Here is a 17,128-nt window from a genome sequence, read left to right as displayed (position 1 = left end):
GCAATGTATTTTCCTCTCAGGACTGCCTTCGCTGCATCCCAAAGCGTTTGGATTGTTGTATTTTCATTTTCATTTGTTTCCATATATTTTTCAATTTCTTCTCTAATTGCCTGGTTGACTCATTCGTTCTTTAGTAGGGTGTTCTTTAACCTCCATGCTTTTGGAGGTTTTCCAGACTTTTTCCTGTGGTTGATTTCAAGCTTCATAGCATTGTGGTCTGAAAGTATGCATGGTATGATTTCAATTCTTGTATACTTATGAAGGGCTGTTTGTGACCAAGTATGCGATGTATCTTGGAGAATGTTCCCTGTGCACTCGAGAAGAAAGTATATTCTGTTGCTTTGGGATGCAGAGTTCTAAATATATCTGTCAAGTCCATCTGACCCAATGTATCATTCAGGGCCCTTGTTTCTTTATTGACCGTGTGTCTAGATGATCTATCCATTGTTGTAAGTGGAGTATTAAAGTCCCCTGCAATACCACATTGTTATCAGTAAGGTTGCTTATGTTTGTGAGTAATTGTTTTATATATTTGGGGGCTCCCGTATTTGGCGCATAGACATTTATAATTGTTAGCTCTTCCTGATGGGTAGATCCTGTGATTATTATATAATGCCCTTCTTCGTCTCTTGTTACAGCCTTTAATTTAAAGTCTAGTTTGTCTGATATAAGTATGGCTACTCCAGCTTTCTTTTGACTTCCAGTGGCATGATAAATAGTTCTCCATCCCCTCACTCTCAATATGAAGGGGTCCTCAAGTCTAAAATGAGTCTCTTGTAGACAGCAAATAGATGGGTCTTGTTTTTTTTATCCATTCTGATACCCTATGTCTTTTGGTTGGCACATTTAGTCCATTTACATTCAGTGTTATTATAGAAAGATATGGGTTTAGAGTCATTGTGATGTCCGTAGGTTTCATGCTTGTAGCGATGTCTCTGGTACTTTGTCTCACAGGATCCCCCTTAGGATCTCTTGTAGGGCTGATTTAGTGGTGACGAATTCCTTCAGTTTTTGTTTATTTGGGAAGACCTTTATCTCTCCTTCTATTCTAAATGACAGACTTGCTGGATAAAGGAGTCTCGGCTGCATATTTTTTCTGTTCATCACATGGAAGATCTCCTGCCATTCCTTTCTGGCCTGCCAAGTTTCAGTAGAGAGATCAGTCACAAGTCTTATAGGTCTCCCTTTATATGTTACAGCACGTTTGTCTCTAGCTGCTTTCAGAATTTTCTCTTTATCCTTGTATTTTGCCAGTTTCACTATGATATGTCATGCAGAAGATCGATTCAAGTTCCGTCTGAAGGGAGTTCTCTGTGCCTCTTGGATTTCAATGCCTTTTTCCTTCCCCAGATCCGCGAAGTTCTCAGTTGTTATTTCTTCAAGTACACCTTCAGCACCTTTCCCTCTCTCTTCCTCCTGTGGAATACCAATTATGCGTATATTATTTCTCTTTAGTGCATCACTTAGTTCTCTAATTTTCCCCTCATACTCCTGGATTTTTTTCTCTCTCTTTTTCTCAGCTTCTTCTTTTTCCATAATTTTATCTTCTAGTTCCCCTATTCTCTCCTCTGCCTCTTCAATCCGAGCTGTAGTTGTCTCAATTTTATTTTGCAGTTCATCAATAGCATTTTTTAGCTCCTCCTGGCTGTTCCTTATTCCCTTGATCTCTGTAGCAAGAGATTCTCTGCTGCCCTTTATATGTTTTCAAGCCCAGCGATTAATTTTATGACTATTATTCTAAATTCACTTTCTGTTATATTGTTTAAATCATTTTTGATCAGTTCGTTAGCTGTTGTTATTTCCTGGACGTTTTTCTGAGGGGAATTCTTCTGTTTGGTCATTTTGGATAGTCCCTGGAGTGGTGCGGGACTGCGGGCACTTCCCCTGTGCTGTCTTGAATAACTTGCGTTGGTGGGTGGGGCTACAGTCAGACCTGATGTCTGCCCCCAGCCCACCGCTGGGGCCACAGTCAGACTGGTGTGTGCCTTCTCTTCCCCTTTCCTAGGGGCGGGAATCACTGTGGGGTGGCGTGGCCCGTCTGGGCTACTTGCACATTGCCAGGCTTGTGGTTCTGGGGATCTGGCGTATTAGCTGGGGTGGATCGGCAAGGTGCAAGGGGGCGGGAGGGGCAGGCTCAGCTCGCTTTTTCTTCAGAGATCCACTTCTTTTTTTTTTTTTTTTTAATTTTTTTTTTCAACATTTATTTATTTTTGGGACAGAGGGAGACAGAGCATGAACAGGGGAGGGTCAGAGAGAGAGGGAGACACAGAATCGGAAACAGGCTCCAGGCTCTGAGCCATCAACCCAGAGCCTGACGCGGGGCTCGAACTCACTTCAGAGATCCACTTCTAGAGGGGCCCTGCGGCGCCGGGCGGGAGTCAGACCTGCCGGAGGGACGGATCTGCAGAAGCACAGCGTTGGGTGTTTGCGTGGTGCAAGCAAGTTCCCTGGCAGGAACTGGTTCCCTTTGGGATTTTGGCTGGGGGGGGGGGGCAAGGGAGATGGCGCTGGCGAGCACCTTTATTCCCTGCCAAGCTGAGCTCTGTGGTCCGGGGCTCAACAACTCTCCCTCCCGTTGTCCTCCAGCCTTCCCGTTCTCCGAGCAGAGCGGTTAGCTTATAACCTTCCAGATGTCTAGTCCCGCTTGCTGTCGGAACACACTCCATCCGGCCCCTCCGCTTTTGCCAGCCAGACTCGGTGTCTCTGCTTGGCTGGCGGGCCGCCCATCCAACCCAGCTCCCTCCCGCCAGTCTGCAGAGCGCGCACTGCCTCTCTGCCCTTCCTACCCTCTTCCATGGGCCTCTCGTCTGCGCTTGGCTCCGGAGACTCCGTTCTGCTAGTCTTCTGGCGGTTTTCTGGGTTATTTAGGCAGGTGTAGGTGGAATCTAAGTGATCAGCAGGACGCGCGGTGAGCCCAGCGTCCTCCTATGCCGCCATCTTCCCAGGATCCATTTAGCATTTTGAATGTATTGGTGCACTGCCTTCTGGCATCCCAGTATTTCTGATTAGAAATCTGCTTTTAATCTTACTTAGGATGTCTTGTGTGTGATTAATTGCTTTCAAGATTCGCTCTTTGACTTTGTCTTTTGAAAGTTTTGATTATAATGTCTTGGTGTGGCTCCTTTTGAATTCATCTCTTTTTTTAGAGTTCATTGGACATCTTGGATGTTTATATTCATGTCTTTCATCAAATTAAGGATTTTTTTAACCATTCTTTAAATTTTCTCTTTGCCCCTTCCTCTCTTCTTCTCCTTTAGAGACTTCCACAGTGTCCCACAGACCCCTTAGAGATTATGCCTTTTTCTTCAATCTTTTATCTCTCTGTTCTTCAGACTTAGTAATTTCCACTATCCTTTCTTCAAGTTCAATGCCTTTTTTTTTTTTTCCTTCTGCCTGCTCAGATCTGCTTTTGATTCCCTCTGGTGGATGTTTTATCAGTTACTGTACTTTTTACCTCTAAAATTTTATGGAAGTTTATTTTTAGGTTTTCTCTTTATTGATATTTCCATTTTGTTCAGATATTGTTTTATTGACATTCTGAACATCTTCCTATAGTTCTTTGAACATCTTTAAGATGGTTGTTTTAAAGTCTTTGTTTACTAGATCTGCCAAGAGGTCTTTTTCAGGGACAGTTTCTGTTTTTTGGGTTTTTTTCTTTCCTTTGAATGGGCTATACTTTACTTTTTCTTTGTATGCATTGTGAATTCTTACTAAACACTGGATTTGAATCTAATAATGTTTTAACCCTTGAAACCAGATTCTTCCCCTTACCCAGGCTAACCGGTTTTTGTTGTTGTTATTGTTTATTGTTTTTGATTGTTGTAGGCTCTCTCAGTGCCAAGTGTCAACCTGAGGTGTAAACTTAAAGTCTTTTCAGGTTTCTTCTGGGCCTGAGCCTTTCCCTGAGCATGCATGGTCACTTTTTAATTTTTCCCGTATATTCAGTTGTTTTTTAATGTCCTAGTCTTTAATGTATGGTTCCTAAATTGGGGACAAAAAGAGAAAAATGCGGGTGGGGGAACTAACCATTTAGATCCCCTGAAGTCACTGTAGCTGAAAGTGGGGGGGATGCATCAGTGAGGGCAGGTGCAACAACAATGGCTACCCTCTTCTTTGCCTTAACCTCTGTGATCAGATACAGCAATAAGTGATCAGAGAATAGATTCCCGGTATTTGGAGGACAGGATCCTCTTCACCATCCCCAGCTTCTGCCAACTGTTGATGTTGCTTCAGGAACAGGTGCACACTACCTTCCATGGAGCTGGGAATGAGAGATGAATGGCTGATACTGGGCTGGGAGCTGAAATAGACCAAACTTAACTGCAGTTTACCATCCATGCATTCCTCTGGAAATTGTAAGCCTTTGATAGACTACAGAATTCCAAAATAATTACATGAGACAGATTCTGCCAGTGTAGTTGTTGTCTTGGTGGCGAGACAGGTTCTTGGTGCTTCCTACTTTGCCATCTTCCCAGAATCATTTCCCCTATAGTCACTCTTAACTGAATAAACTTGAAAAGATCAATTCTGTAAGCAATTATAGAAAATGAAATTTGCCTGCTGCCTCTTTGCCATTCTTTCTTGTAGGATCTTTCTAATCTACCACAGACCTTCTCTTGAACTCCCAGAATACTTGAACACCAGCACAGCCCTTTGGATTGTGTGTATTGTGTGTGCAGCGTATCATTACATTACCGATTATTTAATTATACTGGAGGCTCAGGCCTCCAGGCTCAGGCATCCTGAAGTATGACATAGTCAGAAAAGGAGCAGATACATTAGGTGGATGTGTCCTTGGCTGCTGTTAGAGATCCAGGAAACTCTGGGGACCAGGTGACCTTCCTTATTTCATCCTGAGCATCTAAGCTCCACTTGTCCTAAAATCACAGTGACACCACTTTTCTACTAGCTCTGCTTCTGTGTATTGTTTTACTTTTCCCTCTACTGGTTAGCTGGTTTTGCTCCTCAGAGGCTACAGCTTTGGACGTGTACACAGTGACCCTGGGATGATAGTAGTTTTAGTGGGGCTATCTTTGTCTCTCTCCCTGATCACACTCAACTGTTAGGCTAATTGCCAGCTGATTGCTCTGTTATTATTTTTTTAATCTTTATGTTTGAGAGAGAGAATGAATGAATGAATGAATGAATGAATGAATGAATGAATGAATGAATGAATGCAAGTAGGGGCAGAGCAGAGAGAGAGGGTGATACAGAATCTGAAGCAGGCTCCAGGTTCTGAGCTGTCATCACAGAACCCAACAGGGCTCAAACTCACAAACCGTAAGTTCATGAACTGAGTCGAAGTCAGACACTTAACCGACTGAGCCATGCAGGTGCCCCTACCTTGGGCATAAATTGCTCCATAGTCTCATGTAATTAACTTTGGACTTCCTTGCAGGTTAGTTTTTTTATGTCAGTGTTTTAGGTTGTTTACACCCCAGAAAGGCTCTTATTTCTTCTTTCCGTAATTCTCTCTGCTAAGTTATCCTGTGTGTGGTTTAGGATGTTTCTTTCTTGAAGACTGATAGCCTACTCTTAATTGCTTTTTTTCATTGGTTTTGAGTGTGCCCTTAGGCTTGAACTTCCCAACTTTCTGTTTCAGATAAAGTCAGTTTTTTAGACAAGAGCTTGGGAGCTCTCTGTGTGCCTCCTGCCTCTCCTCCTAGGTAAAATCTTTGAGCCATGGCTCCAGAGTTGGGAGCCAAGACAGTGATTCTGCAAGTGACATACCTGCTTTAGGAGCAGAGCACAGGTTGAGGATGGTAGCTTCTGATCCTCTTGGCTTACCTCTCTAGCATAGAACCAACACCCTACAAATGAGCTGTGGTGCAGGTGATCAGAGCACCACTATTTTAAATGTGCTCTGCCTTGGGAAGATTCTCCTAAGGAGGAGGCCAAGTTGAAAAGAGATCCCCTGACATCTCAGCTATTCTCACTTGAAATTTAGCCTCTGGAACAATTGCTGGGAGAGGTAAAAAAAAAAAAAAAAATACTGGCACCTGCCCCTCCCAAGAACATACCACAATCCTTGATTACTCTAGAAGAATAAATTGGTATAGAGGAATAGATTGTTTGGTAGCTGGGGAGAAAGGGAACCCTCTGTTTTGGCTCCATACCTGCCTAGAGCAGAGTTTTCTGTCACACTGACCTAGGATGGGAAGGGAAAGAGCTGGTTGTGGTTCAGATGCCACAGATCTCACTATTCTTATTGAGTTTGAGTATATTTTTTTTTATGAGATGTTTCTCCATCTGCTAATGGCTTTTTATAACAGTGTCCAGAGACTTTCAGCAGCTGTGGGTTTTTTTAATGATTTTTACTCCTGGGTTTTTTTCCCTGCTTGTTTTGCTGGGGAGCAGGTCTGTGACACCACCTCCTCATGCTGTGATCCAGAGATGGAACTTTCACATTTAGTAGGCATTTGCCAACCTTAAGGAGTCCATCATAATGCCAGACCGTGGTTTTTGTTTAAGCCTATGGCCTTGAATTTTGTTGTTTGCTTTTTCTGGTGGGGCTTTTTCAGGATAAGGTTTATAATGATGTTATATGGGATTCTGTCATGTTAGAGATTATTCTGTAAGTAAATATGATAAATTTACAAAACATCATTAGAACTTTCCTATCTGGCTTAACAAGCCTTTCCTTTTCTTAATTTTGACAGTGTTTTAATTAGGTTTTCAGTTTTAAATAATGAAGTTCTGATTCTCATGTAAGGCCCTTTAACATTAAAAAAGAAAGGTTAACTCTCTCCTTACTGATGTGAACACTCTTAACATGACCTATAAATAACATTCTGCTATTACAATGGGCAGAGAAGACATACTTAAAAGAAGGTTAATTAGAGGTTTAATAGACACCGTAAAGTTTACTATTTGCATTACAACTGTCCACTTTCCATATCACTAAATATGTACTTTTGGAGCTAACATAAAGTTTTTAAAATTATTTCATGTAGCTATTTGAAAGGAAGCTTTAATGCATTTAATATACATTTAATTTTTATGTTTACTCCCTACAGTGCTTGTTTTTACTTCACAAATACATTTGTAATGTCACATGTGAGATTTGGGTACTATTTTAATCAAATTCCATAATCTTGAGGAAATTATTTACTTCTCAGAATTACCATTAACTTCAGATTTTGTATAGCTGGAATGGGTATATAAGCAATTTTTGTAATTATCAAGCATACTTAGTATGTATGTTATATCAGTAATATAAGCTTTACCTAATACTTGTTTCTGAATAAGAGAGGGTTGTATGTCTCATTATTTTAATTGCTTTAACTTGAATTTTTTTAATTATCTGATTGTTTGGTTTTAACTTATCCCATATATGAGGAGTTTTAATACAATAAAACATCATGTGTTGGTAATGTTAGCACTTCACTGATGTGAGTATTGTAACTTCTAAAAGTAATTACCTGTTAAGTTTCTGACCATACAAATGTCACCTTCTCAGTGAAGCCCTCCCCAAATTCATCTAAGCAGTCAGTGAGTATCTCTGTCAACTCAGTTCCCATGGTACACATGTATAATTCAAGCACAGCCATCACCAGACGTTATTTGTCTTTCTACATCTGTCTCCCCCACAGACAAGTTCCTCAAAAGTAAGGAGTACGCCCCCTTTGTGTTTATCTAATACCTAATTAAGTCCCAAGTGTATCAGAGGTGCTCAAAAGATGTTGAACAAGTGGGTGGATATGATATGAAAGAAATCTTAAAGATCATTTAGTTTAACCACATCATTTTATAGGCAAGGAAATGAAGCCCAGAGAGGTTAATGCTTTACTTTACTTTTTCCAACTTACTGGAATTTATTACACTTTAAGCATTATATCACCACACTGCTCTATAGTTAGCAAAAGTATTCCCATCTAATATGTTCCAGAAATGTTATGCATAGAAAACATATAAATGAATTCTCTCATGAGGGTCACTGTTATTCTAGTTTGCAGAAAGTTCAGGATTTTGGAATAAAAGGACTAATGGAAGTAGATTGCCTTATTGTATAAGTCAGGTGAATGCAGGTTGATGTTATAGCCCTGAGAAAAAACATCAGGCCAAATGCAGTTCTAAGATTTGTGTTATAAAACATTCGTTTCAAATTTACTTTAATGACAGTTGATGGAAAGTCTGAAAATCTTAGTGGTGATTAATGCCAGGTTCTTGTTCTCCAGTTCTTTCCATCATTAAGTATTATCATCTCTAATGAATTCTTTACCTTCTGAAAGATAGAGAACTCTTCTAGAAGATGAAGTGTCTTCTCATATTGGAATTTTGAATCATCATGTCTGTTCACCCATAGAAACATAAAATTTAAAACATTAAAACTGCACACTCTCTTGGATTCTTTTAAGACCCTGACCTCTTAGGAGTAGAGGAAATACGTGACTTCAATTGAAATATATGTATAAAACACTAAAATTCAGAACATTGCTAAGACTTATTATTAACTTATCATAATTACCTTGAGCACATTTCTCTTAAATATTCAGCATGCAAGTTCTGAAAAACAAATATCCTGTGGTAAAAAATGTAAGTAAAATATATCTTCATTTGTTAATAATCCTCGTCAAAGGCAAATTATAATCCCCTTAAACATTCAATTTCAGGGTGCTTACTGGGCCTCTCTCATCATTTGTTGCCAGCAGCCTATTACTTCAAGTTTATTTTTTTCACCTGAGATTTTTGTGTTCCTACACAATCTGAAATAAATAAATTCAAGGTTTTTTTTCTTTCTTTCTTTCCTTACAACAAAAGTACTCCTGGTAAAGATTTCACTGATGAGGGAAGGTGGGCAGGAGTTGTTTATTGTTTACCCATGATTTTGGGCTTCCACTCTTATAATGTGTTGCTATGTTCCAGAGTGTGCTAAGTCTTTCTGTTATCTTGTGTACATACTCTTAAGTTGGAGGTAGTCAGAGCTCTCTGCTAAGTATAGTGAATCTTCATATGGGGCCCAGTGTTTCAGGATAGGAAAAAGAAAGGGAAGTCTAGATAAAAGGTTATGAACTTAAAAAATTGAGAAATGATTCCTAGAAATGTATACTTTTTCCTAAGAACATTGTCTTGTGAATGGACACCCATTTAAACAGCTTCCTCATGTCTTATTAAATTATTGCATCTGTACAGAATATGATTTGGCAGTATTATTTGATATAGGGAAATATAGGAAGGAGGGTTGCTTCTGTGTAAACAGATATATAAGCAAAGCAGTCATCTATCAAAGGTTTCAATCTAGTACCCGTGGCTGAAACTGGAGTCTGCAGACATGTTTCTGATTTTGTGCCTCTACTGCTTAAAATATTTTGAATTAGATCAATATTTTTAAAATATACTTTTTCATATTTAAGAAAACCATATTTCCATACCTGCCATTGCCTGGAGCTAATTTAGTTGCTGTCCTCTTTGGTCAGTGATAGGCGCTTGTTACTTCTTTTAGGTCTCCTACTTCCCACTGTATCATACATCCTGAGACCAATATAGTCTCAGGTGTTAAAAGTGGGGCATTTGATCATCTTGGTTGTACTAGGGCCTGCTAACTTATTTAATTTGGGGCATCGTGCCTAACTGTGTAAGTTGATGACCTCGGAACCGCAGAGTGCAAACTGCTGCTGGGAAGGGGAAGAGCTCATTTGTCTTCACAATTTCAGCTGTCATGTGGCTTTCAGTGTGCTTTTCTTTGAACAAGTGGAAGCAGGGGAAATCTGTTTTTATTCTACACTCTTATGTTGATCTTTGCTATAACCAGGCCTGAGAAATACTGGACAGTATTACAGAACAGATGTAAACATGAGCTTAGCATGTTCTCCTGGCTCAAGCATTGAAACAGCAGAAACTATGATATTGCTTTGAACCATTCTTTGTGGAAATATCTGATGTGATGCTTCCAGGAAATACTAAAAATGTTTTATTAACTATATTTTTCCAAATGAACCATAATATATACTCCTTTGGAAATATGGTGACTTTCACTATTCAAGGAGAGTTTCTTCATGCAGGAAGTCTAAATGACATTATGAATACTTTTTAAACATTTCCACCAAAATATGTTTTTAAACCATCAAGACTTAACACTGAAAGGGTACAGTGCCAGAAATTACAGTTTTTAACCTCTTCCTTCATATCATACATAGTATATCAAAAGGGTGTTAGGTGTCCATTACCATCTAACTTTAAACTTTAATCACAGTCATAAAAGTTCGGAATTTTCCTAACATGGTTTAGTTTGCATAGTCAAACTTCCAATTTAAGTTTTTAAAACTCCTAAGTGGGCTTCCTTTTGATGCCAACTTTAACCAGAAGCCTTTTCATTTGAAAAGAAGACTGCACTGCACTTGGCAATGTTTAAAAATGCAGTAGCTTACTCCTTTCAAGCTGTGAATGGAGATAATTGAAGCAATACCATTTGATGTTTTTGTACACACTTACTTGACTATGAGTCTGTGTTTTCTGGAGAAGAATGCATGTGCATTGAATAGTTTCACTATTTTACTTGTTACAAGATTCTAATGAAAAAGGATTTAATTGAGTTTGGGGTTTATGTCCTGAATTTTTCACTAACTCATGATGTGATCTTTTGTTAAAGATTATTTCTTCAAGTGAGTACCAGTGATGTCAGCTATCATCATACTGTTTCTATTAGCATTTTAAAAATTAGCTTCCAAGACAGGAAAGGCAAATCCAGATCCAAAGTATGGTCTACTCCTATAAAGTGAATTGCTGCCTCTTCTAGGATGGAAGGGATCCAATGTCCCCAACTCTTTATTCTGCTGCACCCCATACTCCACTCCCTGCCCCACCCTTTACCCCGTCTTGATCAAGCACTCTCAGAGTATAGTCTCATGCATACTGTCCTGGCTCCTACCACTAAATGTTAGCTAGGTCCTGGACTTAATTCAGGCTATAGTTCTTTTTCCTTTTCATGTCTATCCCATTCCTGGCCAGATTATTTTGTAATTTAACCCCACTTTTTGGCATAGTGTCCAGGAGAGAAGATGAGACAGACTGTAGGATGTGGGAAGCATGTTGCCCAATGGCAGCAGAATCTTCTCCATCATCTTTAAACAAGGGAGAACACTAGCATTTAGGAGAAACTTCATCATTTTCAAATAGGAGCCTTTAACAGTTGCTAATCCATGAAACAAGTATCATTCTTTCCTAAGTAGGGCCCTAATCTTGCTTAAGGTTAAGACCTGCTTAGGTTGAGAATTTAACCTTCTTGGGAGCTCTTTTACTCTTACCATTAAATCCTGGTCTTGGTCTTCAGCCCATGTTTGCCCTCCTACTGCAGGAGATGAGAACCTCTTTAGATGCTACCCAAGAGGCCCTCTGGCTTTCACACATAGCTTTTAATTTGTGAGCAGTCATTGTTAGCCTTTGGTCTCTCCTGTATTTCCTCAGGTAAGCTTAGCAACACCTATCTAATTCCACTGTCCTTCTGGTTAGTATTTACCCCTTTTCCTCAAAAAGCCTGAATGATCACACCCGCTAGTGCATTTCTTTCCACTAGAATACCATCCCAATAATACCAGTAAAAGATAGTATGGCCATCTGTGCACTGCTTACCCCTGTGAAAGAATCCTTATTGGCAGTCCCTTGTTAGGTGATCCAACTCCAAAATCTTAGTATCTGCTTTCTCAGATCTCTTGGTATCAGTTGTTGTAGATTGCATTTCCTAGGATGTAGGCTCTGAGATGGAAACTAGTGTGCAAGAAGTTTAATTTTAGGGACTGCTCTGGTAGTTGGTACTGCTGGAGGAAAAGGGAAGGAAGCAGAGTTGGGCCATGATTTAGTGTCAATAAAAACCTCAACTGACCTTGGGCTTCTGAATGTGCAGTGGCCCTGAAGAGTTGTCCTGAGTTATGGTGAGAGGGTCTAGCCTTTATTTCTCTGAACTGATTAGTTATTGGATGCAGGTCAGGCTACAACGTTTGGCAGAGTAGCTCTTTTCACCCAGAGGTGTTTCAGAAAGGGCGACTACAAAGGGCTGTCTTCCAGTAGCATTTCCAGCAGCTGAAGTAATAAGTCCTTCATCCTAAGAGGGGACCTGGGTGGCATGTCACAGCACCCACTACTGTTTCATTGGGAACATTACCTTTCATTATATTGTGTGGATTACTCTCAACCATGTAGGAGGGTGAGAACTTTGTTGCTTTGTTGACTAAAATTTTTTTCTAGCTATTATTTCGTTCTCATTTCATTCAGAGTCAGAGGTGATTCTTCATATTGAATTGTTAATAATTGTCTCTTTTTCTCCACCTAATGAATCATTTATTTTTCCTATAACCTTTTTTATACAATTGAATAGGGAAAGGATTTTTTTAATCTGTTTTACAAGGTACTTCTAATCCTTCATCTCACTTTACTGTATCCCAAAATCTTAATAAATACCCCATGAAGCTATGAAAATAGAATCAGCAAAAATTGTGGTTATAGTTGTTCAATTTTCTAACTATGAATGAAAGAGCAAAAAGCTCTTAAGTTATAACCTTTTATACAAATATATTGAGACAAGTGCAACACCAACGGAAAAAAAAAACCAAACACATTTTGTGTTATTTTTCCAGGAATGATGAGAGGTTGCTGGTAACCATCCACCCCTCCCTTCTAAATATCCCTGCATGGCCATTCATGGTAATGAAATAGCTCTTCCAATCCAACAAAGCTAACTGGTTTATCAAAGCCACAAGTCTATGATCCCTCATCAGAAAGATGATTTCTCATCTATTCTCAAATGCATTAAGAATTTCAACAGTGTAATGCTTTGTGTTTGAACAAATTCACCTCTGTTATATAATAATAGCATAATTATCCCTTTTTTTATGTCTTTCAAATAGCTCAGAGCTTGCACTGACATGGCTCTAAATGATTCTTAGAAATCTCTGTGGCTGTTAATCCCTAATCACTTCCTTAACCTGATCACCCACCTTTTCAGATAATATAAAAATTAACAGCTTTTAAACATTTTTAAGACTGTAGTCACTATAATCAGTCATACTTAATTTTAATGAAATGCTTTAACAGAAGACCATTCTTTTCCCAAGACTCTTTAAAAAGGCAATAGAGTAACTATTTCTAGTTTAGTTTTTGTATTTGCAAGAACCACTATATATATTGAATAACTAAATGATTCAATATATATATATATAACTATATATGTATACACACACACACACACACACTGTATACAGTGGTATATGTACAGATATATATGGTGTCATTTAATTATTAAACAGTCATTTGAGCACATATTATTTCCAAGCGTATAGGAACCACAAAGATAAAAACCAGTTAGGCATGACTCCTCCTTCAAGCAGCTCAGGAAAGACAGATGTGAAATCGAAATATCATGGTATCTTGTAATAACCCTTGACGGATATCATAGTGAAATAACAATGGAGGGAAAGCTGTGCCTAGAGAGAGGAATGGCCTCAGGAATGGTGGGGATACCAGATGGCTATGATGTAAAAGGGTACTACAGAGAGTCAGTTTCATGTAAGGGAGTAGCAGGACATGAGCATGGAAGCTTAGGTAAGTAGGCCGTTTTCACAGGGGGAGAAGAGATCCTGGAGAAGGAATGAGATGAAATTTGCACTTCTGATTTTTCATCATGCTGATGGTAATGTGGAGGGTATATGGAAGGAAGAGAGCATGTTGGCTGTAGGTATATCATCTCACAAATCTCAGGTATTCTATGGGATTTTTCCTAAATGAGTCTGGAAATAGACACTCACTGGGAGTGTATGTTTGATGGAGTAATGAAATTACCTTCATTAAAGACTACATTTGTATGTCCACAGGCAAAGCATCTTAGTGTAAAAATAAACACAGAGAAAAACATTGACATAAAGAATAGTTTTCCACTTACTTGGAATCAGGAGTTTGAGTATAACAAATTCTCACAGTGAAGAATATTCCTTAGTTTTTTGGGGATTCTATGAAAATTATTATTATAACTATTATATAAATTAGCTTCATGAAATTCATATGAAAGCTGTACAGAAAACACATTAAAATGTGAAGGATATTTCTCTTAAACGTATTTAATGGTGCAAAAAAAAGAAAAAAACGTTTCTTTAAAATAGTCATGGTCTGCGTATCACTGAGTTAATTCCCATTTTTAAAGCATAGAAGAATAATGTTATTTTAATATTCCTGAGTCAACTCATCATTTTGAAATTTTGTATATTCACTAAGTAAAATTGTCATTATGCAAATATAATAAATACTGCACTAGAATAGATTTGCAGTTCACCTGACCTTTGTTAATAGGATGTTAGATTTGACTGTCAACCTATTCTTCAATAAATTTTATTAAAATCTTGCACTTTCCAATAAAACAGTTTTGTTTAGTTGGACTATATAAGGACAATTCTGTTCAAAATTTGAATATAATTTGTTGTTCATCTAACATGAGTACTAAAGATTTTTGTGCTAAAATACTGTTATTTAAAATAATTCTGAAACCCAGCTATGACATATAAGGAAACATAGCTTTTAAGTTGAGAAAGCACAATGTGATTCTGACTAGAATATTTTTTTTAATATAGTCTACCTTAACCTAAAAATGTGTGTCATAAAAAGGTTAGTATGAATGGCTACTCTTATTTTTTTTAATTCAAAAATGAAAATTTTCATTATTTTTTAACTTTAAAAAAAATTTAATATAATTTATTGTCAAATTGGCTTCCATACAACACTCAGTGCTCATCCTAAGTGCCCTCCTCAATGCCCATCACCCACTTTTCCTGCTCCCACCCCCCATCAACCCTCAGTTTGTTCTCTGTATTTAAGAGCCTCTTATGGCATAACCACTCTTAAAAATAAAGAATGCTTGGGGCACCTGGATGGCTCAGTCGATTAAGCATCTGACTTCAGCTCAGGTAATGATCTCATGGTTCGTGAGTTCAAAGTTTGAGCCCGGCATCGGGCTTCTACCATTAGCGCAGAGCCTGCTTCAGATCCTCTGTCCCCCTCACTCTCTGCCCCTCTCCTGTCCATTTTCTCTCCCTCTCTCTCTCTCTCTCTCTCTCTCTCTCTCTCTCTCTCTCTCTCTCTCTCTCTCTCTCTCTCTCCCAAAATATAAATAAATATTTTAAAAAGAAAGAAAGAATGCTTTTGAAGGATTAACACCAAATTCACCCTTTAAATACATTTTCCTTAATTTACAAGTACAGGATCATCTGCTTGCTTTCTTTGATGGGATCAAGCTCCTTAAAATATAGTTTAAAATATGTTTAAGTACAACTGTATTAACTATTTTTATGTATTGCATTTCTTCCTGTTTTAAATGTACACATCAGTAACAACACTTACAATTCTATTATTTTCCTTCTAGATTTGTTCCTCACGACATTGTCTGCCTCTAGTACCTTCCAGTTTGAGATATGGGAAAATGTGGTAAGAAGTCTTTTCTTTGAAGCATTTTTAAATGATGGCTTTCAGTAAAAGCACACAATTTTAGAAAATAAAATGAAAGTAATCACTTGGTTGGTTTCAACAATAAATAGAACAACTTTAAGAGCCTTTGGTTGCATTGCTGCATTCAAACTGCTGAATATTGCTGAAGGAAATGATTCATTCAGCATCAATTCCTCTGCAGGTTTTTAGGCATGACTGCCAATTAAACCAATCAGTCTGCCCTAATGTGAATGTTAACAGGGCCCCTGCTAGGCTGTCAGCTGTTGAGAGAGGTTACTATCATTTAATTTGTCAGCATGATGGTTTATTGAAAAAAAACCCTTTTTTAAAAGACTAATTTTTCCTCCTTGCCTTCAGGCTTATATAAAATAATAAGAACAACACACACTAAACTGACTGCCAACTTGACCAGGATTAAGGAGTCTTTCCCAATATATATATATTTTTAATTGCAAGTAGAAGACTCCCAAACTGATGATTTTATTTTATTTTACTTTTAGCTTGATGTAGATTGTATGAAATATTAATTAATGAAGAATAGAACACTCTAAGTCTTAAAATTGAATTTCATGCTATGTAACAGAAGACAGGATTTGAGGATGGGCCAAATTGGCCAACTGACTTTCATCAAGTAATGGTCAAGTATTGAACCTGACTTTCCTCATATGCAAAACGAGAATAAGAGTGTCTGCTTCATGTAATGTGAAAGTGAAGATTAAATGAAACAATGTGTGTGAAGTGCCAGGTACCCAGTAGACACTTAACAAATTGTAATTTTAGATCTCTCAATTTCTCATCTATTTACTGATGATTGTGTTTTATTCAATTCAAATTAAACCCATAACATTTTACATTTTTTATTAAATATGGATGGAAAATAAGCATATCTCAAAAAATGTACAGTACAAGTTTGTGGAAGGAAGTTCATTATTAGCCTTCAAGTAAAGCATAGTAATTGATGTTGGTCATGACTCAAATTTCTTCATAGAAGGAAACTAGGATGAGTGGAGAAGCTATGTGTAGATAAGAGCAGGACTTCTAAATGCTACTTCTACAGTAAACAACTTGATCCTTCTTTTTTCTTAACATGGGGAAAGTGAGAAATATAACTAAACCAGAACAATTTATTTTTCTTTACTTTTTAAAAAATTAATTATATTTCTTCTACTGGTATTAGAAATATGATTGTTATATACTTAATTATTACTATAAATTAAATCTCCCACTGCTGGGGGATATTTGTTTTTTAGGTGGCCTTGAAAACAATACCTAAAGTGAATCTTGAGGTATTAGATATGAGAAAATCAATCATTTTGATTAATTTATATCCATATGGAGGACAAAAAGCCTCATTGCACATAAATATAAGGTGTAATAAAATTATGAAATACTTTTAACTGTTTGATATCCTCTCAGCCTAGGCTGATTTTCTTTTGCCCTAGGTTAGATTTTTTTTTAATTTAAGTATAATTAACATTCAGTGTTATGTTCATTTCAGGTGTACAGTATGATGATTCAGCAACTCTATACACTTCTAAGTGCTTATCAGGATAATTGTACTGTTAATCCCCTTTATCTATGTCAGGCATCCCCTCACCCACCTCCCCTCTGGCAACTAGTTTGTTCTCTATATTAAAGAGGCTATTTTTTAATTTCTCTCATTTTCTTTATGCGTTTGTTTCTTAAATTCCATGTATGAGTAAAA

General features: G+C 37.8%; 1 protein-coding gene across 2 annotated transcripts in view; it reads left to right on the top strand.

Annotated features, from left to right (window-relative positions):
* Positions 1-17,128, top strand: part of ITFG1 (integrin alpha FG-GAP repeat containing 1) — a 347,986-nt gene that overhangs the window by 68,690 nt on the left and 262,168 nt on the right. For both annotated transcript variants that reach the window (XM_023245671.2, XM_045047180.1), the window contains one exon: positions 15,341-15,402. In XM_023245671.2, the coding sequence (XP_023101439.2) occupies positions 15,341-15,402 (62 nt within the window). The remainder of the gene's footprint in view (positions 1-15,340; positions 15,403-17,128) is intronic.

This window comes from Felis catus, chromosome E2, assembly GCF_018350175.1.
Source record: "Felis catus isolate Fca126 chromosome E2, F.catus_Fca126_mat1.0, whole genome shotgun sequence".
Lineage (NCBI taxonomy): Eukaryota > Metazoa > Chordata > Mammalia > Carnivora > Felidae > Felis > Felis catus.
Note: the sequence above shows the minus strand (reverse complement) of the source record. Positions and strands in the feature narration are given on the sequence as shown.